The 25,720-nt window shown below is 48.2% G+C and overlaps 1 protein-coding gene across 1 annotated transcript in view; it reads right to left on the reverse strand.

The window, feature by feature from the left end:
* Positions 1–25,720, reverse strand: part of TXLNA (taxilin alpha) — a 172,430-nt gene that overhangs the window by 38,651 nt on the left and 108,059 nt on the right. The window contains exons 8-10 of the mRNA XM_069622489.1: positions 23,010–23,084; positions 22,277–22,369; positions 21,377–21,472 (exon numbers count right to left, since the gene is read on the reverse strand). Of these exons, the coding sequence (XP_069478590.1) occupies positions 21,377–21,472; positions 22,277–22,369; positions 23,010–23,084 (264 nt within the window). The remainder of the gene's footprint in view (positions 1–21,376; positions 21,473–22,276; positions 22,370–23,009; positions 23,085–25,720) is intronic.

Below are 25,720 nucleotides of genomic sequence, written 5' to 3' on the forward strand. Positions count from 1 at the left end.
CCAGGGCTGTGAAGCTCCTTCCTCTGGGTCTTCTCCGAAGCCCCCCCCACCTATATCTGGATTTTCCTCAAAACCCTCTTCCTCTAGGTTTTGTTCCTCTTCGTTGCCTAAAAATTCATCCTCCTCCTGAAAGTGGGGGTCCTCTTCAGTGAGGTCATATAAATTTACCCAAAAACAAAGGTGATGGCTGGAAGGTTTAGACTGAATCTTAACCACTGGCATTGCTCGGGGCAACCCTCCAGACCATCGTTCTTCGCCTGCCAAGCCATTACAGAAGGGGAAAGACCATATGCAAATCAGGCTTGGCCCCACCCCAAAAGGGGAAGTCCAGCCCGAACTGCTAGGTCACATCCCTTCTGCACGAGACCACAAGCATCCCCAAACATGTTTCACCCTTGTTGGGGCTCATCAGTGAGGAGTAGCTTGGGTCTCTAGGCCCAGCAGGCACGGGACCCACGTCTGGGCATACCCGTCCCACTCGGGGTGACAAAGCAAAAACAAAGAGGCGATGGCTGGAAGGTTTAGACTGAATCTTAACCACTGGCATTGCTCGGGGCAACCCTCCAGACCATCGTTCTTCGCCTAGAGACCCAAGCTACTCCTCGCTGATGAGCCCCAACAAGGGCGAAACATGTTTGGGGTTGATTGTGGTCTCGTGCAGAAGGGATGTGGCCTACCAGTTCGGGCTGGACTGCCCCTTTTGGGGTGGGGCCAAGCCTGATTTACATATGGTCTTTCCCTTCTGTAATGGCTTGGCAGGTGAAGAACGGTGGTCTGGAGGGTTGCCCAGAGCATTGCCAGTGGTTAAGATTAATTCTAAACCTTCCAGCCATCACCTCTTTGTTTTTGCTATAAATTTACCTCCACTTGGGAGGGATTAAACAGCCTAGGGAATTTAGCCCTGGGGTCCATCTGAGGTCCCTCTCTTGCCCTCTTGGGTGGTGGTAGGTTTTGAGTCTCCATAAACCTCTCCATCTTCTCCATACAGAACTGGAGTCTCTCCAGGGTCTCATGAGGTACCCCTGAGCGGTCTGGGGGGAGTGTGGGGGGAGGGTCTTGAGCCTGAAAACGCTTTGACCTCTCCCATAACGTCGAAGAAAGGTCTCAGTCGCCGTCTGAAAAACCTTCAGGTAGGCATGGAGTCCCTTTAGATGAAGGGGGCAGTTCCTGCCTTCCTTCAGGCCTTTTCGGCGTTTCTCTAGCCTTCTGAGCAGTATTCAGCGTATCTTTTGCCGTCCGCTTCTGGCTATCGGCAGAAACGATCCTCGCCAGGCACTCGACGACTAATCTGTCTGTGGAGGGCTCTGGTAATGACATTACGGGTGTCGCACGTTCTACGGCGACGGGTGCTCTCTGACGGAGCGCTTTGTCTGGCGGTTTGGGGGTAGCGCCATTATCTGGGGGAAGCCCAGTCGCTGGTCGCGTCTGCGGTTGTGAGGGGGGCTTAAGACTCTTACGGTCTGAGGACGCCGCCGGTGGAACCTGCGTCTCCGTTGGCGCTGATGGTTTCTTCGTCTCCGACGAAGAAGAGCCGTGGGTTATGTGTTTATGGGACTGTTTTTTGTGTGCGTCGGTGTCGCCAGGGTGTTCATCCCCATAAGCAAGGCGTGAGCCGTACTTGTCGGGGCCAGAGACAAACGGCGAGGAGCGTGAGCGCTCATTAGAGAGGTCTACGACTTCCGTAACGGATGTCGGTTTATCACATTCCTCGTCACTTTCTGCGGCGGCGGGTGAGGAATCGGACCTCGACATGGCGTAGGCCGCCCACCTTTTGACCTTGCGGTCCTTTAAAGTCTTAGGCTTAAGAAGCTGACAAGCCGCGCAGCCGTCTTCCTTGTGGTCGAGGGGCAAGCAACGGTTACACAGTTTATGCTGGTCTTTCAACGCGGGCAAAACCTAAAGGGTGTCCTCTCCATAGCTGAGGAAATATTTCACTGTGTTAACAACCCCGAGGGAAAGGGCGGGGAAATGGAAAGGCATTCGGAGAGAGAAACAAGAAATGTCCCAGGACCCCACTCTCCCTACTGTCTTATGGCCGGCGAGGCCAGGCCACGTGTTCGGCAGCGCCGAAGGATCTCCTCCGTCTCGTCCCCGCCGTCGAAGTTCTTACTCGGCAGAGAAAAGGCTTCGCAGCTACGTCAAGGGAGGGATCTTATGTAAATATATATTAATAAATAATGACCAAAGGTCGAGTAAATGAATTTGCAATGTCTCTCGAAGAGCTCCACGTAAAGGCGACCAATATCTGGCTGGAAAAAAACAATCTGAGGGATCTCGACGCGTGAGGGATTGTGGGTACACCGCACGTCACTATAGGGATAGTGTTACAGACACGCCTTGTCGACGTCCCCTTTTCGACTACGAAAAAACAAAATGCAATACTCTGCAGTGACCACTGGATGTCGGACTATGCACAGCATGTGATTCTAAGCAGATTAACAAACATCAGAATATCTGCTAATACCCCCATGGAGACTCAGTGTTATTAGGTTCTCTATGGAAGAGGGATTTATCGTTATTTCCGCTGCCAGTAATAACGGTAAATCAGGCGGTGGGCATTGTAATATCGTTTGCCAGTATTGCGACAGATTTACCAGTGGGATACAGGTAAGCATATAATGATATATGATATTTTATTTGCATCGTGCTCACACACAAGTGTTTCAGAGCGCAACGAGACAAGGGATGGGAACAAGGGAGAACAAAACAACGATCTTACTAGGCCCAGAAACATTGAGAACGCGCAAGTGCAGGGGAGAGGGTGGGGGTCGGGTGGGCGGGGGGGGGGGGCGGTGAGAGGTTAAAAGTGCTGAGCAAGGATTAAAAAACAACAGTGGTAGTGCAGCCATCACATGGCAAGTGCTAGGTTTTAAGGCACAGAGAGGAGGACTGTAGGGTTACAGGTACTGAGCCAAGTGCAAGGGATGCCAGGAGGCAATGCAGGTGCGTGGCAGGGTGGGCAAGTACCTGGGCCGGAAATCAGAGGTTAACCAGGTACAAGATACCGAAACAGAACAGCAGGGGAGAAGAAGAGAGAAGGCAGAAGCAAAGAGGGAGGTCTTGAGGTGCTTCCGGAACCGGAGATGGTTCTCTTCAAGTTTCAGAGTGGCAGGGAGGCTATTTAGGCACCAGCCGAAGACAGATCTACCCCTAGCTAGTTTCTTTGAGAAACGATGACCCTAAGGGAGTTTGAGCGGGAGGAGTGAAGAGCTCAAGATGGAAGGTATTTACGGAGGGAGAGTTGAAGGAATTTTGGACCCAGGCCGCAAAAAGCCTAGTGGACAATGCAAAGGGTCTTGAATTTAATCCTTGCAGCCACTGGGAGCAAATTAAGAGATTTCAGGGAGGGCGAGATACGATACCAGGGCTTAATGCCAAGGACAAGTCTTGCAATGCTGTTCTGGATGAGCTGCAAAGGGCGGAGGGTAGAAGCAGGTAGCTTTAGAAAGAGGCTGTTGCAGTAATCCAGCCTAGGGAGAACCAGGGCTCGAGAGACCGTGAGCTTCTGGGGGGGAAGGAGAGGAAAGGCAGAATACCTCCGAGGAGGTGCAGTTGGAAGTTTGACTTCTTAGAGACACCAGAGATGTTGGCAGAAAAGGAAAGCGTGGAGTCGAAAATGACCCCGGGGTTCATAGCCTCGCAGGTAGTAAGAGGGCCAAGGGAGACCGGCCAGATAGTAACAGGAAAGGAGTGCGAGGGTGTGCCGATGAGTAGAATCTCAGTTTTGCTGGCATGAAGGCAGAGATCGTTGGTGGCACACCACTCCTGCATAGCAGACAGACAATCAGAGATGAAAGAAGGAGAAGAGGTGCAGAAGGAAGCCTAAAAATGAATTGAGTGTCATCAGCATAGCATTGAAAATTGGAGCAGAGAGCGGCAATGCGATGGGCGAGAGTTGCCAGGTATTGGTCAAAAAGCCAGGGTGAGAGGTTAGACCCCTGGGGAACACTGCAGGCACAGAGAGAGAGATGAGAGGAAAGGAAGGACCCAAGATGGACCAGGGCGTGTCGCTCACTCTGAGAGGAAAGAAGTCAGCCAGGCCAGAGCCTGATCGGTGACACCCAGGTTGTCACAGAGACGGTTGAGCAGGGTGGGATGGTTGACTGTCGAAAGCAGAAGAGACATCGAGTAGGATGAGGACAGAAGGGATGTTACTGTCGAGGTTGGAGAGCAGGTCTTCACAGATGTTCAGAAGAGCAGTCTCTGTGCTTCTGGCAGATCTGAAGCCCGACTGATGGTCATGGAGACAACCCACAGAATCAGTGTGGAGGTTAAGCTGTGAGATGGCCAGCTTTTCCAGGAGTTTGCCCAGGAAAGGAGTGATGGAGATCGGGCTATAGTTAGGCGGGCAAGAGGGGTCATCTGTGGGTTTCTTGAGAAGAGGGTGCACAAGAAATTGCTTCAGAGGGGGTTGAGAGGGGGGCTCCCGAGGAGAAGGAGAGGTTGCAGAAATCGGCCAGGGCAGTAGTGAGGTCGTCAATGTGGTCCTTGATGGTTTTGGAAGAACAGGGTAGAACCTGCTTTGATGAGACTTTCATAGATCGGACTGGTATAGAAACCTTGCCAGGGGAGAAAAGAGGAAAGGAAGAAAAAGAGGGTGGGGGGGGGGGGGGTAGATACAGGAGAGCCAGAGTTAGCAGATGGGGGATGAGGGGTAGGGGACGAGAGGGTGGACAGGATGTTATGGGTTTTTGAGATGAAGTGAGAGGCAAGGGCCGTGCAAAGGGCCCGGGAGGCAGCAGGAGAGGTAGAGACTGCAGCAGGGTTGGCCAGCTCTTTGCAGATTTTGAAGAGTTTGGCCGAGTTGTTAGATGCCGCAGGGACACAGGCTTGGATGTGGGCTCTTTTCTTAAAATGGACAATGAGCTGGTATTGCTTTTGGAACATGCGGGAGGCCATTTTGTCAGAGGATGAACAAGAAGCCCTCCATTTCCTCTCAGCCACCATGCACTTACGTTTAAGGGTAGCTAGGTCAGTGTCATGATCTCTGCTTCCAAAAGGTCAGGGTTTTCCCAACTCCCTTGGAAGCAGATCCATAACCCAGGTTCCGAGTGCCAACCAGTCCCAATTGGGACCTTTTGGACCCAGTCCTGGCGCCAGTGGCACCAGGCTCATAAATATGCCCAGTCCCAGCGCTGGAAGCGCCGGGCTCATAATGCTTGGGTGGAAGGAGACACCTAAGCACTACAGGAGGCTATTTAAACCACACCCGGTGGATGAATCTTGCTTTGCGTTATTCTGCAACCTCTGCAGCAGAACGCTCATCGTGTCTTCTGCATCCGGTCCTGGGCCTAAGGAAAAAGGCTTACCATCCTGAATCCAGTCTTCAGCAACACCTATAAAGACAAGAAAGAACAGGTTAGCATTCCGGCATCTGAAAGGCAAAGGCTTACCATCCTGAATCCAGTCTTCAGCAACACCTATAAAGACAAGAAAGAACAGGTTAGCATTCCGGCATCTGAAAGGCAAAGGCTTACCTACTCTTCGTGCGCTCCGGAGGCCTTCGGCGCTGCATCCCGCATCTGAAAGACAAAACAAGGTGCGTTTAAAGACATTGGGGAACTTTAATACTCACGTGCCATTACTCCTTTCCACATCTAATCCAGTGGGTATTCCGGCACCCTGCAGCCGCTCCGAACTCGTACCTGCAAAATAAAAAGACAGTTAGAGCGCATAGTGAAGCAGGCAACAAGCGCTTACTTACGTGCTTCCAGGCGCTTCTATTCATCACACGGGCTCCATCTTCAACTCACTTCAGCCCGTCATCCGCCATCGCTGGAACCCTGCAAAACAAGAGACATCATTACTAAAGACTTTAAAGACATTTGAATGACTCGAAACTTACCGTTCGTGCAGTAAACGACGGACAGCAGTCCTCTGAAGTCAAGAGGCCTGCGCTACCTATCCAGTGAAGAAACTGGTTACAGCACCCTGCCCCGAGGCAGATGGAGAGCTCGGCATTCACTTACCTAAGGTGAGAGCGTTAACCTTTGGGGGTCTACAGGAGAGGAGAAGAGGAAAGAGATAGGGACACCCCAATAACCCCAGTTCATTAACCCCATATTTTCTATCTGCAGACATCTTACTCTACACGTCAGGCATACAGTGCACAGAGGTCCAGCCCAAAGAGCCAACCGGGTGCTACACATCACCTTTGAAGATACGGTAGTCGCCCAGTCAAGACCGGCGCCTCTGCGAGAATCAGGTGAGCGTTACAGAACGCAAAGCCTACCGCAAAACTCTCGCCCAGGCGCTATGGAAACCTCGGATACTGACCCCCTAGCCCGGTTACTTGGGGAACTAAGGGCAGAAGTGCATGCAGCTCGTCAGGAAACGAATGCTCTAAGAAGGGAACTAATTATTTCCAAGGAGAGAACAGACAATCTTGCTAGACAAGTGCTACAGTCACAAGCCGGACAGACCCCGTTACCCGCATCAGGGGCAAATCTTCCTTCAACATCCTCTATGAATCCAGTGCAGATCAACCTACCTGGGAATGTACCTCTGGCTCCGCCCGAACGGTTTTCTGGTGACCCAAAGAGGTTTGCAGTATTTATCAATCAGTGCCGGTTGCACTTCTTATGCCGGCCAGCAGCCTTTCCAACTGATCAAGCAAAAGTAGCTTTTGTACTTTCGTACCTTAGTGGCAATGCGGCAGACTGGTCGATCCCTCTAGTTAATCAAGATGATCCGGTTCTCCATGATTTTCAAGCCTTTCAGCTTAGTATGGAAAAACTGTTCGCAAGACATTCACAGGGGCAGGCCTTGGACAATGAGCTTCTTTCGTTGCGACAGGGTAATCAAGACCTTTTGGCTTATATTGCATCTTTCAATAGACTAATAGTGGAAACTCAATGACCTGAGGACAAAAGGATTACGCTGTTTTATAGAGGTCTACGTGGAGAGCTCAAAGACGTTTTAGCCCAAGTAGTGAATCCCCCACAAGACTGTTCGGATTATATAGACTTGGTCGTTCAAATAGATCACAGGCTGCAGAACAGGAAGGCCGATCGTTCCAAGTTTGATGCTCGAGTATTTTCCAAACCGCCAACTCCTTCCAAAGGAGTAGACTCCGGGGAACCCATGCAAATAGGGGGTCTGAAAGGTCCTCTAACACAAAGGGAGCGGGAAAGGAGGAAACAGTTGCAATTATGCCTATATTGCGGAAACTCAGGGCACTTTCTTCGAGACTGTCCGGTGAAACCTGCCAAGAAGGCAGTAGGAGCTGCAGTTACCAAAGTTACAAACTCTGAGCAGGGAAACGACCTCGCCCGACAAGAATAGAGGTCCTCTTGCCGAGCGTGAAAACCAATTCCGTGACCTCGCATTTCGTGATACCTATGGTCCTCATTAGCCCTGATAATCCGGATCGATTACATGCAATTGAAGCTTACGTCGACAGCGGTGCCATCGGCAATTATGTGGATCATGAAATGGTTTTGAGGATGAATCTAACTCTTTGTCCCAAGGCTGTAAAGGACGTCATTACTACGGTGGATGGTACGGAGATAGCCTCCGGGCCAGTAACGCATACCACTCAAGAGGTGACGCTAGTAAGTCAAGATGGACACCATGAGAAGATCGTGTTCGATGTGATCAAGGCCCCTCAGTTTCAGATTATTCTAGGAATACCTTGGTTAGAGAAACACAATCCTCTGATCGATTGGCGAGCAAGAACGGTCCAGTTTCCAGAATGTGTCTCTACTTGTCACCCTCCACCTGGTGTTGCACTGGCCGCAATTTCTTCAGAGACTCCCCAGTTACCTCCCGAATACCTAGAATACCAAGATGTTTTCCGGAAGGATCAGGCTAACTCTCTACCTCCTCATAGGTCTTATGACTGCCAGATAGACCTGATACCTGGATCTACTCCTCCTTGTAGTAGAATTTATGCCCTCACCGAGCCTGAGAACCTTCACCTTCGACAATACCTGGATCAATACCTGGCAAATGGGTTTATTCGTCCTTCCAAGTCCCCTGCTTCTTCAGCTTTGTTCTTCGTTCCAAAAAAGGAAGGAGACCTTAGAACTTGTATCGATTATCGCTCCCTGAACCAGATCACCGTTAAGAATAGATATCCGTTACCTTTGATCCCTGAACTCCTGGACCAAGTCAGAAAAGCATGCATATATACAAAGCTGGATCTTAGAGGAGCTTACCACTTGGTACGAGTAAAAGAGGGCGATGAATGGAAGACGGCCTTCCGCACCAAGTATGGGCTATTTGAATATCAGGTCATGCCCTTCGGACTTTGCAATGCCCCGGCCGCCTTTCAATATTTTATGAACGATGTCCTCAGAGAGCTCATAGATGTATGTGTTGTTGTTTACATTGACGACATCCTCGTTTATTCTTCATCGGAATCTGAACATCGGAAACACGTGAAAATGGTCCTCGAAAGATTGCGTCAACACAAACTTTTCGCTAAATTGGAAAAATGTGTTTTCAACGTGACTGAAGTTGAATTCTTGGGATTCATATTATCACCTGGCGGAGTGCGTATGGATTCAAAGAAGGTCGATGCAGTTCTCAAATGGCCATCACCATCCTCCGTAAAAGGTGTGCAAAGCATGTTAGGCTTCGCTAACTTTTACCGCAGGTTTATCCCCGAATTCTCTCGAATAGTCCAGCCCATCACTGCCTTGTTAAAGAAAAACAAACGTTTTGAATGGTCTACCGAGGCGGAACAAGCTTTCCAGGATTTGAAGACTAAATTTATCTCTGCACCAATCTTAAAACACCCTCGCCCCGAACTCCCCTACATCGTGGAAACTGATGCTTCAAGCCTTGCCATGGGGGCAGTTCTATCACAAAAGGACCCTGTAACCAATCAGTTGCATCCCGTGGCATTTTGGTCCCGCAAATTCTCGCCTCCTGAAATCAATTACACGATTACTGACAAGGAACTTCTGGCTATCAAGTCTGCCTTTAAGGCTTGGCGGCATTATCTGCTGGGGGCCCGACACACCGTTACTGTGATTACGGATCACCGAAACCTGCAATATTTGAAGACCGCAAAAGCCCAATCCTCTAGACAACTCCGTTGGGCATTATTCTTTGCCGAGTTTGACTTCATAATTACCTATCGACCTGGTACAAAGAACGGTAAAGCCGATGCCCTTTCTCGGATGGGAGTGGAAGAACACTTGGTCAACCCTAAACCTGTACCAATCATTCCCGAACAAAGAATTCTGGGTGTAATCGCCACAGAATCCATAGAGGAAGTTAAGGATAAAGCCAGGCAACTTGTAACTTCAGCAGACATACAGAATTGGCATCTGCAGGGAAAGGACTTTGCAGTAAAGGACAACTTATTGTATTTCCAAGAACGATTATACCTACCCAGCACAGATTTACAGAAAAAAGTAATCTCTTGTTATCACAACTCTTTAATGGAAGGTCATCCCGGTATAGCCAAGACCTCAGAAAAGATCAAGCGCTACTTCTGGTGGCCGTCTTGGAAAAAAGATATCAGAGACTTTATAATGTCCTGTGGAGTATGCGCCCAAAACAAGAGTCAAAAGGAAAGACCAGCAGGCCTCTTACGCCCTATTGACATCCCACCTCGCCCTTGGCATACGCTTTCTATGGACTTCATCACCGATCTACCTCCATGCTCCGGATACAATACGATTCTAGTAATCGTGGACTTATTCTCCAAGATGGCGCATTTCATTCCGCTCAAAGGCTTGCCAACAGCAGCAACTCTGGCCCGAGAATTTCTCGAAAACATCGTCCGACTGCACGGTTTTCCTTCGGTTCTAATTTCGGATCGAGGTAGTCAATTTATTTCTCATTTTTGGCGAAGTTGCTGTCGGTCGGCTCAAATTGATGTGAGACTATCGACCAGTCACCACCCTCAGACCGACGGACAAACCGAGAGGACCAATCAAACTCTGGAACAGTATTTACGCTGCATGCTGCAACAAACTGAAAAAACTTGGAAAGACATCCTTTGGATAGCCGAGTATGCCTACAATAACTCTGTCCATTCGGGAACTGGGAAAACCCCGTTTTTTCTTTTGTACGGCAGTCACCCTCGAACCTCGGAGTTGGATCCCCTCCAAGATCTTGAAACACCAGCAGTAGACTACCTGCATTCTACAATCACCCAAGCCTTTAAGGAAGCTGTTTCTCACCTTCAAAGGGCTAAAGAACAATACAAGAAAGGAGCAGATCAACATCGGAAGGAAGCCCCTCACTATCAAGTAGGGGATCAAGTCTGGTTATCCACCAAATATCTATCTCTAAAAGGGCCACGCACATTCAACCCAAGATACCTTGGTCCCTATTCCATCACTACCATAGTAAACCCAGTAGCGGTCAAATTGGACTTGCCCCCGCACATGAAGATACATCCGGTCTTCCACGTCTCTCTATTAAAACCCGTGCAACCTCAAACCCGACTAACCAAATCTCCAAAACCTATCCTAGTGGATGGAGAACTCGAGTTTGAAGTCAAAAGCATTCTGGACTCCAAGATCTCCAAATCTAAACTATTCTACCTAATTGACTGGAAAGGCTACGGCCCCCAAGAGAGATCCTGGGAACCTGCTGAATATGTCCACGCTCCTCGCCTAATCAAAAGATTTCACCGAACATTTCCTGACAAGCCAAAACCCCCGGAGAAGCCCGGTTTGGGAGGGGCCTTGAGGGGGGGTACTGTCATGATCTCTGCTTCCAAAAGGTCAGGGTTTTCCCAACTCCCTTGGAAGCAGATCCATAACCCAGGTTCCGAGTGCCAACCAGTCCCAATTGGGACCTTTTGGACCCAGTCCTGGCGCCAGTGGCACCAGGCTCATAAATATGCCCAGTCCCAGCGCTGGAAGCGCCGGGCTCATAATGCTTGGGTGGAAGGAGACACCTAAGCACTACAGGAGGCTATTTAAACCACACCCGGTGGATGAATCTTGCTTTGCGTTATTCTGCAACCTCTGCAGCAGAACGCTCATCGTGTCTTCTGCATCCGGTCCTGGGCCTAAGGAAAAAGGCTTACCATCCTGAATCCAGTCTTCAGCAACACCTATAAAGACAAGAAAGAACAGGTTAGCATTCCGGCATCTGAAAGGCAAAGGCTTACCATCCTGAATCCAGTCTTCAGCAACACCTATAAAGACAAGAAAGAACAGGTTAGCATTCCGGCATCTGAAAGGCAAAGGCTTACCTACTCTTCGTGCGCTCCGGAGGCCTTCGGCGCTGCATCCCGCATCTGAAAGACAAAACAAGGTGCGTTTAAAGACATTGGGGAACTTTAATACTCACGTGCCATTACTCCTTTCCACATCTAATCCAGTGGGTATTCCGGCACCCTGCAGCCGCTCCGAACTCGTACCTGCAAAATAAAAAGACAGTTAGAGCGCATAGTGAAGCAGGCAACAAGCGCTTACTTACGTGCTTCCAGGCGCTTCTATTCATCACACGGGCTCCATCTTCAACTCACTTCAGCCCGTCATCCGCCATCGCCGGAACCCTGCAAAACAAGAGACATCATTACTAAAGACTTTAAAGACATTTGAATGACTCGAAACTTACCGTTCGTGCAGTAAACGACGGACAGCAGTCCTCTGAAGTCAAGAGGCCTGCGCTACCTATCCAGTGAAGAAACTGGTTACAGCACCCTGCCCTGAGGCAGATGGAGAGCTCGGCATTCACTTACCTAAGGTGAGAGCGTTAACCTTTGGGGGTCTACAGTAGAGGAGAAGAGGAAAGAGATAGGGACACCCCAATAACCCCAGTTCATTAACCCCATATTTTCTATCTGCAGACATCTTACTCTACACGTCAGGCATACAGTGCACAGAGGTCCAGCCCAAAGAGCCAACCGGGTGCTACACATCACCTTTGAAGATACGGTAGTCGCCCAGTCAAGACCGGCGCCTCTGCGAGAATCAGGTGAGCGTTACAGTCAGAGTCGCACCAAGAATTACACTTGGCTTTGGGTTTCAAACGGATCTTCATGACAGGGCTAAGAGCATCAAGACTGTCAGACATAAAAGAATAGAGCATGGAAAGGGCTGTGTCAGGATGCGATTCAGCCAAAGGCAGAGGGGGTTGGGAAGAGGGTGGGATATAAGGTGGCAGCGAAAGCATCAACTGGCACATGCTTCATGGGCCGGATGTTGGAGAAGGTAGGCAGTGTTGGGGATGGCTTGGCCTGGGGGGTAGAGAGGGAGAGATGGGAGTGAAAGGGAGGGGCCGATCGCTCCAGGAGAGAGGAGTGGTCAGAGGGACGGAAAAGGGGAGGTCAGAAGACATCAAATATGTGCCCTGCAGAGCGAGTTGGGATAGAGGGGAGAATAGAAGAACAAGTTACTTACCAACTTAACATTCTTTCGACTGGATGTTCCTCCCACGTATTCCTCATCTTATGATAACTCGTTGTCTCCAGCTTCGCTGCTTCGGAAAAATGTTTTCTCTCGGCAGTGGGCGTTGTGCTCGAGGTCGTGGCGTTGATTGTCCCTCGACGGACTCCGTACTCCGTCGACGTCATCGATGCTATAAATAGCTTGAGCCGCGCCCGTTGCTTCAGTTCGGTTTTGTTCGATGAAACACCCAGGCGTGCCCCATAACTGATGCACTCATCGTGAGAGGAAAGTGTAAGAAAACGTAAACTGTACTGTGGGGTAGGATGAGGGGGTCGATGAGGAATACGTGGGAGGAACATCCAGTCGAAAGAACGTTACAGTTGGTAAGTAACTTGTTCTTCGAATGGATTGTGTCCTCCCATGTATTCCTCATTTTATGATAGACTCCCATAGCAGTGCCAATTTTGGAGGCGGGAGTACTAGTTGTAGTTTTCGTGAACAGAATGCAGAACTGCCTTGGCAAATAATCCCTCATTGGAGGAGGCAGTATCCAAGCAGTAATGGTTGACAAAAGTATGCATTGTTTTCCAAGTTGCAGCTGCACAAATATCTGCTGCCGGGACTCCCCTCTTTAGAGCCGCTGAAGTAGCCGTTCCCCTTGTAGAATGGGCACAAAGCCCATCTGGTGGGTCTTTTCCCGCTAATCTGTAGCATTCAATTATGGCTAAAATGATCCAGCGGGATATGGTCCGTTTTGTTACAGATAAGCCTAGTTTATGACCAGTATAACCCACAAATAGTTGGTCATCTTGTAGCAATTTAGACATCCTTGAGATGTAAAAACTAAGAGCCCTCTTGGGATCTAGTCTGTGCAGTCTCTCCTCTTCCTTGCCCAAATGAGGAGGAGGATAAAAAGTTGGTAGTACTATTTTTTTGTGACAAATGGAAGTCCGAAACTACCTTTGGTAAGAATGAAGGTTTAACTTTAAGGACTACCTTATCCTTATAAAAAAATAGTATATAGTGGTCTGCATGAGCGAGCCTGAAGTCCACTAACCCTGCAGGCTGATGATAGGGCCACAAGAACAACAGTTTTTAGTGTTAAAAGCCTCAATGGACATGAGTGCAGTGGCTCAAAAGGTATGCAAGTCAAGAATTTTAATACTAAATTTAAGTCCCAAGTTGGGACATGAAAAGGTATTGGAGGGTATCTGTTAGTAAGTCCTGTTAAGAATTGAATTATTAATGGTATTTTGAAATATGAAACCTCTTCCGAGATGCGCTTGAAAATGGACAGCACAGCAAGGTATCCTTTGATTGTTCCTATCTGGAGCCCCAGATTGGCTAGATGTAATAGAAAAGAGAGCACTACTGGAGTGCCACATTGAAAAGGGTCCACATCCTTCTCTTTGCACCAGTTACTAAACATGTTCCGGCGACATCGATACAAAGATTTTGTTGCTGGCCTTCTGGCCGAAAGCAAGACTTCCATTACGTCGTCCGGAAGATCCCAATCCTTGTATCTCAACCTCTCAGAAACCATGCCTGAAGGTTGAGTGTCTTGACCTCTGGATGGAGAACCCGACTTCCTCTTGCGAGAGAAGATCCTCTCTTTGCAGAAGACGTATCGGAGGGCAGATGGACATGTCTAGAAGGTCCGGGTACCACGTCCTCCTGGCCCAATCCGGGGCAATTAGGATCATGGTTTTCCTGAACTTTCTCAACCTCCTGATTACTTGAGGAATCACGTGGGACTGGGGGGGAAACGCATACAGCAGCGGAAACTTCCACTCCGAAGGCATCTCCCAGAGCTCATCTGAGGAAATTCCCTTGAGCAGTACTGATCGCACTTCCGGTTGATCGCGGTGGCGAACAGATCCACTTGAGGGGTTCCCCAAAGGGCGAATATCTCCAGAAGGACTTCCTGAGCCAACTCCCACTCGTGGGAGACTGAACTCTGCCTGCTCAGAGCGTCTGCCGCCGTGTTCTTCTCTCCGGCTAGGTGAATTGCCGATAGAGAGATTCCTTCTTTCATTGCCCAGAACCAGAGCTGCATTGCCTCTCTGCACAGTGGTAGTGACCCTACACCTCCTCTCTTGTTGAGGTAGTACATTGCCACATTATTGTCCGTCATTATCAGGACATTCTTTCCCTGTCCAGAGGGCAGAAAGGCCTTCAGCGCTAGTCTGATTGCCCTCAGCTCCAAAAGGTTGATGTGTAGTTTGGACTCCGATGGAAACCAACGACCGCTGATTGTCAGATCGTTGGTGTGTGCTCCCCACACTGAGTGAGGCGTCCGTCACTACTATTATCTCCGGCCATGGTTGCCAAAAAGACTCTCCCTTGATAATGTTGTTGTTGTTGCAAGCCCACCATAGAAGATCCTGAGCAACTGCGCTCGGGGCTTGCAGAAGATCCGACATATTCCCTGAGAACTGGGACCACTGAGTTCTGAGTGCCCATTGAAGGGATCTCATTCTCAACCTGGCCTCTGGTACTAGGAAAATGCAGGATGCCATGAGGCCGAGCAACCTGAGAAAATCGAAGGCCGGTAGACGTCCTTTTTTGGAATGAGAAAATATGGGGAGTACCAACCCCTGTTCCCCTCCGCTACAGGTACCAGTTCTATGGCACCTTTCTCTAGCAGGGTTAAGGTTTCCTGCAACAGAAGCGGATCTGGAATTCTGACGGAGTTGGCTCCCGGTGGATGATTCTGAGGCCTTTTTAGGAGGGGGAGACATTAACCTTGGGCTACTGTTTCCAGTGCAAAAGCATCTGAGGTAATGCCCCGCCATTCCTTCAGATGCTGAGAGATCCTGCCTCCCACTGGTGTTTTGTGCAACAAGGTCTCAGAGGCATTTGGAGGCGGCTGCAGGAGTGGCTGAGGGTACAGATGCCACTCCTGAGGCTGATTTTGCACCTCTTCCTCGTGCTCCAAGAGGGAAGTTTCTTTTGCCCCTTTGAGAAGCCTGTCCTCTTCCTCTACCAAAAGAGCAGTAGTATCGAAAAGAACAACCCCTCCAGGAAGATGAGCCTGAATAGGGTTTTAGAGGCTGGCGCATAGAGGCGCTAAACGATTTAGCTGCCGCTTTCGAGGTCTGAAGTTTTTCTAGGCTTTCATCAGCCTTACTGCCAAACAACCTCGAGCCATCAAAGGGCATGTTAAGGAGTCTGGCTTGCACATCTGGTGCAAACCCCGACTTCCTCAACCACGCAAATCTGCGTAGCACAATGCTTGCAGCCATGGACCTGCTTATACTATCGGCAGTATCCATTCCAGACTGGAGACATTCCCCCCTTGCCTCCTTCCCGTCTTTGACTATATTCAGGAAGCCTTCCCGTTCCTCGCCTTCCGGAATATGATCAGCCGCCGCCGAAATACAGTCCCACAGGGTATGGGTAAACCTGGCCAGGGTACAGGTGACATTTGTCGATTTAAGGGCCATACTGCCTGACGTGAAAATTTTACGTGCCCATGCGTCAACTTTTTTATCCTCTCTATTTGGAGGAATAGTGGGATATGCAGTCTGTCTTGATGTAGATGCTGCCTGAATGACTAGACTTTCTGGAGTCGGATGCTTATTTAAATATTCAGGATCCGTTCAGGCTGGTCTATATTTTTTTGGAAAAGTGCTATCTGCAGCAGCAATACTCTCAGGTCTATCCCAGTTTTTCTCCACCGTCCTCTGAAGAGCCCTGTGAAAGGGGAGAACTGGATCTTTTTGAGGCCCTCTGACAATTATATCCGTCATGTCATCCTGTTCAAAAACGGGTGAAGTATTACCCCAACCCATATATTCCATTACTCTGGTCATAAGACCCCTGTACCCAGCATCTGCATGCTCTGCAGGATCAGGTCTGGCTAACTCTAATTCTGGGGAGGCGTCATTTCTACTGGCAGAATGTAGAGTATCACTCAGGTCTCTCATTCTTGATTCCTGGTCAATAAGTTCCTCAGGAACTTGCTTTGTGCCATAAGAAACTCCAAAAGGAGTAACTTTGTCTTCTTCTGAGCCAGATTCATCATAAATTGAGGACATGGACTTAAAAAAGTCTGACCTGGGCAAATGAGTGAATCTCCTTTCTTCTACCATACGCGTCGAAGGGATTGATAAATCCTTCGAAGTTGTCGAAGGAGTCTTCGATGACTTTGAAGATGACTTCGAGGAGGTTTTTGGTTTTGGTGCTGAAACAGTCGACGCCAACGGAGTCGATGACTTGTGTTTTTTGTATGGCACCGGAGAAGTGCTCGACTCTCGAAGAGTCTTCGACGGCTTGGCGTCGACTCGAGTTTTTTTTAGTATCCTCGACACTACTGGTTTTTACCATTGTAGTCTTGAACTTCATTTTGTCATCCAATGGAGCGACCTTAGGGGTATGGCTTTTTCGAGGGGGTCGGGGCCATGTTCTCGAAAACCTCCATCTTTTTACGGAATTCTTCCCATTTACTGGGAGAAGCCGATGTTGTCGGACATCGAAATTTCTTCGGTCGACTCTGAAGAAGAAGATGAGGGAGATCTATATCTCCTCTTCATTTTTTTAGACAATGACAAAGAGTGTCTCGATACACTCCTAGATCGAGATCTCTTGGAGTGCCTATGGTGATCAGATTCCTTCGAATCAGTCGCTTTATGTTTTTTAAACGTAGCCTTCTTAGAGGCTAACCTCCCCACCGACAGTTTACCTCTTCTCTCACAAAGAGCTTTCTCGGTCATGGACTGGCAGGAACCGCAGTCGTCAGTTCGGTGACTGGAACCGAGACACCAGAGACAAACCCGGTGGGAATCCGTGATCGACATTTTTGATCCACAATCTACACACTTCTTGAACCCAGTCTTTGGTTCAAGAAGGAGTCGAAGATGACGACATTTTCTTCACAGAAAATATGAAGCGCGCCGTTCTCGATAGCGAAGCGATCGGAAAAACGGAACTGAAGCAACGGGCGCGGCTCGAGCTATTTATACCATCGGTGACGTCGACGGAGTACGGAGTCCGTCGAGGGACAATCGATGCCACGACCTCGAGCACAGTGCCCTCTGCCGAGAGAAACATTATTTCCGAAGCAGCGAAGCTGGAGACAACGAGTTATCAAAAGATGAGGAATACGTGGGAGGACACAATCCATTCGAAAGGGAGAGAGAATCGCAGAGGTCACGAAAGAGTTCAGAGAAGGAACAGGGAGCATCTAGATGGATATTGAAGTCACCAAGGAGGAGGAGTTGAGTGATTGAGGACAGGAGGGAGGAGGAGAGGTCCGCCCACTCAGAGGAAGGAGGTGATCTGACCAGGTGGCCAATAGATACCCACAGTAAGAGTGGCCAGGAAAGAGAGAGAGTGTGAGCCTGCAGACAAGGCATTCGAAAGAGGAGTAGGTCTGCATGGGAATGATGGAGGCAGGAATCCAAACAGGGAAGATCAGGGCTACCACTCCTCCGGACCGGTTGAATCTGGGTGCGGAGTGGATCTTGTAGCCGTCAGAGAGGAGTGCGTCAAAGCTCGCGACAGAGCTGGCTGTAAACCATGTCTCAGTGAGCGAGGACAGAGGTTAAATTCTTCGAGAAGGAGGCAGATGTAAGAGGAGTGTTTGACAGCAGAGAGAGAGTTGCAAGATGAAGTAGTTTCCCATCCTTAAAGGACTTCCGGGGAGGTGTACAAATCAGAGGTAAGGCCTGCGGAGGTGAAGGTGCCCGAGGGGGGTGTGGGGAAGAGGATGGAAGAGGGCAAGGTAGCCAAGGGGGGAGCCAGGGAAGCCGGTGAGGGAAGAGAGGGGACAGCAGGAGATGAAAGGAAACTGATGAGGCGAGGGAAGAGTCTATCAAAGAGGTGATTGGCTTGAGGGCCTTGGACCATGACTGTGCCATTTAGGTAGAAATTAATGATGACCTTGGAGGAGTCGAAGGGGGCCATTAGGGCTTCCCAGCGGGTGCCACCCATAATGGGAAAGGAGGAGAGAGGACAGAGCAGAGATCATATGAAGAGTCTATAGGTCTGGCGAAGGAATAACAAGGAGGATGTTGGTGAGGGTCTGTCTGGAGGAAGCGCTGGAGAAAGGCGTCAGCGATAGGGAGACTAGGTATCCTTTTTGAACTTCTTACTACCAGACTTAATGAGAAAGGAAGGATGGTCAAAGGAGAAACAGTTAGAGAAGATAGGAGAAACAAAAAGCGCCATGGGTGAGGTAGAGAGAGGGGGGGGGGGGCGGGGGGAGGGAGTGACAGCGGGGCAGAGTAGAACAAGTAGAACGGTGCAGTCACTGGGCCAGCAGGTTACAGGAAAAGCACGCAGTACAAGCAAGGGCACAGGAAATTTGCAATACACAGCCACAAGCTAAAAGCAAAAAACACAGCTAGATTTGAAATAAGGCTGGATACAGAATGCTAGCAATGGGTGAAAAAACAGTGCAATGTAAGCATGGGAGACAAGCCGAGAAGGAAGCAAAGTCAAGAGAGAGTAGGAGTGTTAGATAAGATATGCACAGAACTGGTAAATCTTCCTGACCTGGGTCAATCCCAGAACGTTTTGCTTTTTGGGATATTTTTCCTTAATACCTCAGTATTCCTTAATACTCACATAATCTAACTTTTTATGGGTGTCATTTTTAAGACTCTCCATAGTGTCTTTTTAAAGTTATCCTCTTTAACAACTTATTGGCAATAAGTGCCTGTTGTTGCTGGGTTGCTCTAGGGGCTCCCCTTTTAACTTTCTTTTGCTAACCTCTGGTGAACTACAGTTCCCAAGGGTAGAAAGGATCTTTGGATCCCTTTTACATTTTGTTAAGTGAAACCAGCACACTCCACCTCATGTGGAGTGCTGGGGAGATGTATCCCCTTTTCACATTAAAACAAACAATTCTGTTAGTGATAAGCTTACCTGCAATGGATGGTGGCAGTGATACCTTGTATTAATTTGGTGCACCTTTACTGCAGCTGTGATCACAGCCCGCGGTAAAGGCACCTACGGGTGTCCATTTTTACCAAAATGGCCTCCATCTTCTTTTTTCGCCATTTTAGTGTGTCGTTTCTTGTTCCTTCCCCTGACATACAGGGCGGGAAATTCCTTTGTGTGATTTTTATCTTCGCCGGGAGCTCCCCGCCCAGGCTCCAGTCTGTCTGCGAGAGCAGTGAGGGAGGAGTCCAAAACACCCCCGCCTTTAGTCTTACGTCTTGCTTGAATAGGGATAAATCCCAGTGGGGGGGCTAGCTGTCCCGATGGACAACCAGACAGAATACATTTACCTACGTATACAACCAGAATAGGTTGTTGCCTACCTAGAATAACTTTGAGTCATTCAGTAAAGTGTGACATTGAGTTTTACTTTCCCCTTCATTGTGAGGTTAAAAAAGTATGTGGGTTTTACTTACCTTGTGTTAGCTGATAGCCATCCAAAAAGAAGTTACAAGAGTTACTGCTTACTCAATCTGGGGTTCCTTTATTTCAAAAGTACCTGAAATTGTATATTACATCCTTAGGTTTTACTCACCTAGTACAACTGTGTGTTATCACAAAAGTAGTTATAGGTTTTTACTGCAGCTAGAATAAGTGTTCCACTATTCACCAAAAGTATATTGTCCAGTTGACTGATTAAGTGATTTGTACTGAGAATCATAACTGGAAGTGTCTACTGCCCTTGCATTACTGAATCTAATTGTAAAAAGTAACCATTGGTTTTTACTCCCCAAGAATAGGCTTCACCTATACTGAATGTGTATGAAAAGGCTTGGACTTCTCTGGAACTACTTTAGGTACTTCAAATACGGTCTATACTTGGGTCTGTGTACTTTCAAGTATAGTGCTGCGTTTTTATACTGTGATTTCATATAATGCTTTAGTGCTTACTTACCCCTAGATTTATCTGGGCCTACCTGTATTTAAATAAATCCTTTATTTTTACAATACCAAGTGTTTCAGTTTTTCTTTGGATCATTTGTATTATCATTTTGTTTGTACCGATTCTACTGCCCTCTCTCCCTCCTAAGATAAGCCTGGCTGCTCTGTCTACGCTTCCATGAACTCAGGTGGTACAGCCGTATACTAAGAGTGGAGTCTTGTACTGCCTCAGTTAACTAGGCCCTTAACTGGACTTCAGAAAAACTGTCCTAACAAGGAGTGTGTCCAGAAGGAGGGAACTAACCCATAGTTAAAGAGGTGTGAATGTCATGGTAGTCTATATTCATTTGAGGTGTGAGGTAGCAGCATCACGAGTGCTCACGTGCTGGGGTACAGGGAATTTCCATGCAGCATACCAGCAGCGGACAAGGAGCAGACAGGGGCTTTAGGAAGTGCGCCTTTGGTGAGGGAGCCGGCTAAAACCTTGCGGCCCCTAATTGGATGTAAAGTAGGAGGGAGTAGCCAATGCTTGAACACTCCTGCAGGCACTCAGGCTGGTCAAAGATGCACGCAAAGAATCTGCTATCTTTAAATTGCCGTGAGACGGCAAAGTGAAGCCCCGCAGTAACAAAAAACCGCCTCAAGGACCCAATCAGATAGTTAGGGCTGCAGCAGGGTGGAGAGCGCACACAAAACTGAAATGGTGGCACATTAAAAAGTGCACGCTCCGTTCAGTTTTTTAGATTTTTTTTCTTCTTCTTGTCTTTGACTCAGGGAAAAAAAAAAAAGGATATACGGAGATCGCAGGTAGCAAAAATCCTACTCCGTTGTGCTGATGTGAAGGCAGCACTGCCTCAAGATGTGCGTGCATGCTGCTGTGGGAGCCGGTGAAAGGAGGCTCCGATGCAGTAGGAAGAAGCAAAGAGGACCCTCTCCACCCGCACCATAGTCCTTACACTTCCATAATTCCCACACCTAACCGCTGTGGTGGGTCAAAAGAAGGAGTTCGACTCAAGACATTTCGAAATTACTTTTATTTAAATAAGAGAATGGCCTAGCTTTCCCTATGCTAAAGGGGTTTCCCTACCTATCTAAAGGAACAAAAAAGGTGCTTGTCTGTAGTTGGGAATTCCCAAAGAATAGTCATCCGTCCAGACCTAGTTCTATCCGGAACGTACCACTAAGAAACTAAACTTAAAAAGTTCCAGGAGCTTGGCTTGATTCGCCAGATATACCAGACCTACCTCCTCTGCCATCTCAAGTAGTGCCTTGTTGCTGCTCTCCCACCGAGAGCGGTACATGGTAGTCTCCTTCTCCAGCTTCTTGATCTTCTTCGTCATCTGTCATGCCAGGAAATGAGAGTTAGAGAACCTCACTGTTGCAGCATAAGAGCAATTTCATGCTACAAGACAACTTTTACCTTAACTCTAAAGGTAATGCTAGTGAGATCAAAAACTCCAGCCTTTTCATTAAAAGTACTGAATGTATGTCATCAACGTGTCACAAATAGCCAAGGCTATTGGATGGATTCTCAGCAAACACATTACCTCCACTTGACCCAACCCTTGAAAATACCACCACACTTACACCAACGCTTCTCACTGTTTCACTACAGGACAATCGTCCAGCCTGAATAGATCACCTTCAAACATGCAAGCAATCCAGCTCTCAGATCTAAAATATCCAGACATGCTTCAGGCTCTCCCTGCGGTCAGGTGACGTCACTATCAAGGCACTTACTCTCCACCCATACTAACAACTATAATTCTTGCGGTAAACCTATGCTTCGAGAAGAACATGCAACTTTTGCTCGTCCTTCGCTACAATAAGACAGTTTGCACCGTGTTAGGGATATAACTAGAATGAATGAATTAATTATAACATTTTATAACTTGCTTAATACCGGGGAACAGTTTCTAATCGCAAGCCCGGCATTCAGATCTATGTTTCTATGCGTTGCCTTGCTTCCAAGACAAACACGTTGCCCCGAGCTAGCCTCCCAGCCAAAGGATCAGTAAGGCTGCCCATTTAAACTACACACCTATGTCAATAAGATTCCTCTTTCATAGCAATCCCCAGTATTCAGTCTCGGTTTTCAAAATCCACGACTGCAGACAAAATCAAGCCCTGAACCAGTAAATCACCTTTTCCATTTCCTGCTTGAAAGTTGCGAAAACCTCGTTGCTTTTGGAGAGCGTGCTCTGGAACTCCTCAAACTTCTCTGTGTAGAGAGCCAACTGATGAGAGAGGGAGAAAGTTATTCACTTGGCATAAACAGCATCATCAACTGCCAAACTCCTGGCTCTCGGAAACAAATGGCCTCCTGAAAGGCACATCTTGCCACCTTCAGCCACTCACAGGACTGCCCAGGAGCAGTTTCAAAAGGTGCTCTCCACAAAAGGACACCAGGAACCAACTTCCTGAAATAAAGGCACAGGCAATAACTTGCCTAACTGAAGATAATGCCTAGAACTATGTAAGGCATCTGAATGTGTTACTTACCTACTCAAAATGCCCATCATCTGGAAAACGTCCCTAAGAATGCGGCTCAACCTCACTAATACATTGTATTAGTGGCACCATTCCACAGAAGAAAAGCATATGTGGGGAGATCTTAAATATCAAAGTCAACCAGTGTAGAGAGATTAATAAGTTAGCAACATAGTGCTCTGAAAGGGAAGCTTTTCCTCCAGAGCAGAACCATCCAAACAAAAGCACTGCAGAACGACCCAGACCATGACAGCAAGGCTGCAGTCAGCCCCCACAACTTCATAACTTCATACGTAAGAACGGGATGCTATGCCAAGGAAATGCCACCGGAAAAGGGCAGCTCGACAACCTCCCTGTAACACCTCTGGGGCTTTCCGAAGAGCTCACCTGCTGTTTCAGGTGCGACTCCTGCTGTTTCATGAGATCACACATTCGCTGCGACTCCACTGCTTCTTTCAGCAACTGCAAGGCAGAAAAGACAGTTATTTTGAAATAAAGAGACAGATTGCACATTGATCTAACTGCAGTCTGAGCACAAGTGGATATGATCAAAACACCAGCCAATTTAACAACATTGCAAACCAGAGCAAACCCGGGGTCAATGACAACACACAATCATTATTGGATACAGTCAAAATCTGCAGCACAGAAGTTTCTGAATGATCTGAAAATCACTTCAAGCTGTTTAAAATAAAACAATAATAATACTTTCCTACGAAGTACCCTGTTCTGCCTCAACTACTAGGAACAGCAAAGGCCTGCAGAATCAGAACAGAAGACAACATGATGGAAATCAGGGAGGGGGCATGAGCGCCAGATATAAACAGACGAGTGAGACAGCAGGCAGTGATTTCCTGTCATACAGGAATGTTGAAAATAAAGGAGCATGGTTTAATGTACAGGTTATAACTAATCTTGAAGTGAGAAGAGGTAACATCTGTTTTCTTACACATCCTGTCAATAGAAGTAAAGATTAACTAAGACGCGACGGGCCCCTTCCACCCAACACATCAGGAAAGACCTGAAGACCCTACTTTCAAATGATGCATCTCTGTAAATGCCATTCAGCCCTACTCCCCCCCCCCCAGCTCTATCTTTATCCATCCCAGCCAGCTCAACAACTTCCCTGCACCACCCGTGTGTGGCCAATGTACAGTGTTTCCCCTCCCCCTCCCAGCTGGGTTTGCGCTTTAGAAGTACCATACATACTGCAGTTTCTGCAGACTTTCAGGTTCCCCCGTAGATTGCGCTAAGAGACGTGCTGATCGACTGCCTCTCATTGTTAGCATCTCAAAGCCACCACTGGCATAAAAAATAAACACAAAGGCTGTCATTACAGACCGGCACGTTCCAAAGAAATAATGTTTAGGCTCACAGCGGCATCAAAAAGAACTTCTAGCAGCATGAAACTGTAATCACAAGATAATGTTTGCTACCCACATGACCGCTCTTCCATGGAGACAACGTAGACGGGAGCATATTCATTTGTATGGTCCACATGGTTTACATGGTATCCACTAATTGCAGGAAATTCAATGAAAGGCATTTCAAAGAAACCCATCTGAAATAAATCCCACTTAATTGCAAGGCCAAATCTCACAGCTTGTACACCCATTGGTTTCAAAGGTAAACAAACAGAAAATTAAAAAAGCATCAAAAAAGGTTTTTAAGTTTTATAAAATGGAAACCGAAAGGTAAAAAGAATGTTAGAGTACATTTCCTTTTTGAGTGAAATTCTCTCCACCTGCGAGTCCCCCAGCACAGTCTTGTTGCTGGACTGTGCTCTGACATTTTTGATACTCTTACGGAGTAATGCTTTCCAGCATCTACCTTTTACTATTGCAGCATGCGGCAGTACCGTGTTGCTGGAAGCTCCTTGAGATACCCATTTCATTTTACCTGGGTTATCTACTGTTACCAAGGCATGGGACACCCTTTTGTGCCTCCTGTAATGTATGTTGTGATATTAGCACACCTCCCTCCCCTTATGTGGAGGAGTGTTGAGGGGAAACATGGTCTCTCTTTTCTCACTGATTCAGTAACTTTTAGTTACTGGTGCAAGTTCATCTGACGCGCTGGTGGTAGTATACCATTTTGAATGAGTTTTTGGGGACCTTTACCGCGGATGGACTTGGCAGCTGCAGCAGGGATACAGGGGTCACCATGTGTGCACTTTAAGCGCCCTACCCATGACTACTTGCTCTTACTTGTGCCTTCTTCTACCTTCCTGGTGGGGGGGGCGTCCTTGATGGCACCTTTGTCTTTAGCGGGCCCCAATTGGAAAGCCCGCCAAGGTGCTCAGAGTGCCTGAAAGGATAGGAAGTGGGGGAGGTACCCAAAACTCCATGTTTTTGTCCTGCAGTGTGCCTGCCTGGAACCAGTTTGAACTGGGAGGCTGGCTGTCCCCCCCCCCCCCCTTGACAGCCGTCCCTCAGATTTGCATGAGAGGCTTGAATGGCGATTGGTGGGGTCAGACAGTTTTCATGCATAAAAGGAGAGGCTCCTGGAGCAGAACCTCAGTCGACCACTGGACTGAAGATCCGAAGAGGAATTCGAAGGACAATGTCCCAGCAACTTCAAAATGACTGCCAGAGCCGTTGAGTGACTGCTGAAGACCCGCCCCGAATTCCGAGTGACGGGGAACATCTCTTGAAGACTTCTTCGTCCCCTAGACTCGTGGGACCAACCAGTCTGAATGCCACCTGCATTTTCCAACATCCCACGAATAGCTGTGATCCTCTGGTGTTGCAAACTACAAACCTGGGACATGTGCAATTTTGCAGTACAACATTGTGTGAGGCGTGGATCTGGCTGAAACCTCATGCGCATCCTTCCCTGCCTGCAGTGACTGTCCAAATCCTTGAAATACGCTCAACTGAGTCGAGGACTGAGAAAAGTCTCCCAGCCGATAAACGCCACAGATCCAAAGCCTGTGAAGGGACAATGCACCACTGCTAGGTGTCCCCCTGCTAGAGTGCATATGTCTGTTCCCGCCAAGGTTCCTTCAACCATCCAAGCCAATAAACCCGAAACCAGGGACAACCGTTTCCTCACCTTGTGGACAAACCTGCTGCACCAAGTGCTTCACTGATAAGGTA

The sequence above is a fragment of the Ambystoma mexicanum genome, chromosome 11 (assembly GCF_040938575.1).
Source record: "Ambystoma mexicanum isolate Mex_15411 chromosome 11, UKY_AmexF1_1, whole genome shotgun sequence".
NCBI classification, from domain to species: domain Eukaryota; kingdom Metazoa; phylum Chordata; class Amphibia; order Caudata; family Ambystomatidae; genus Ambystoma; species Ambystoma mexicanum.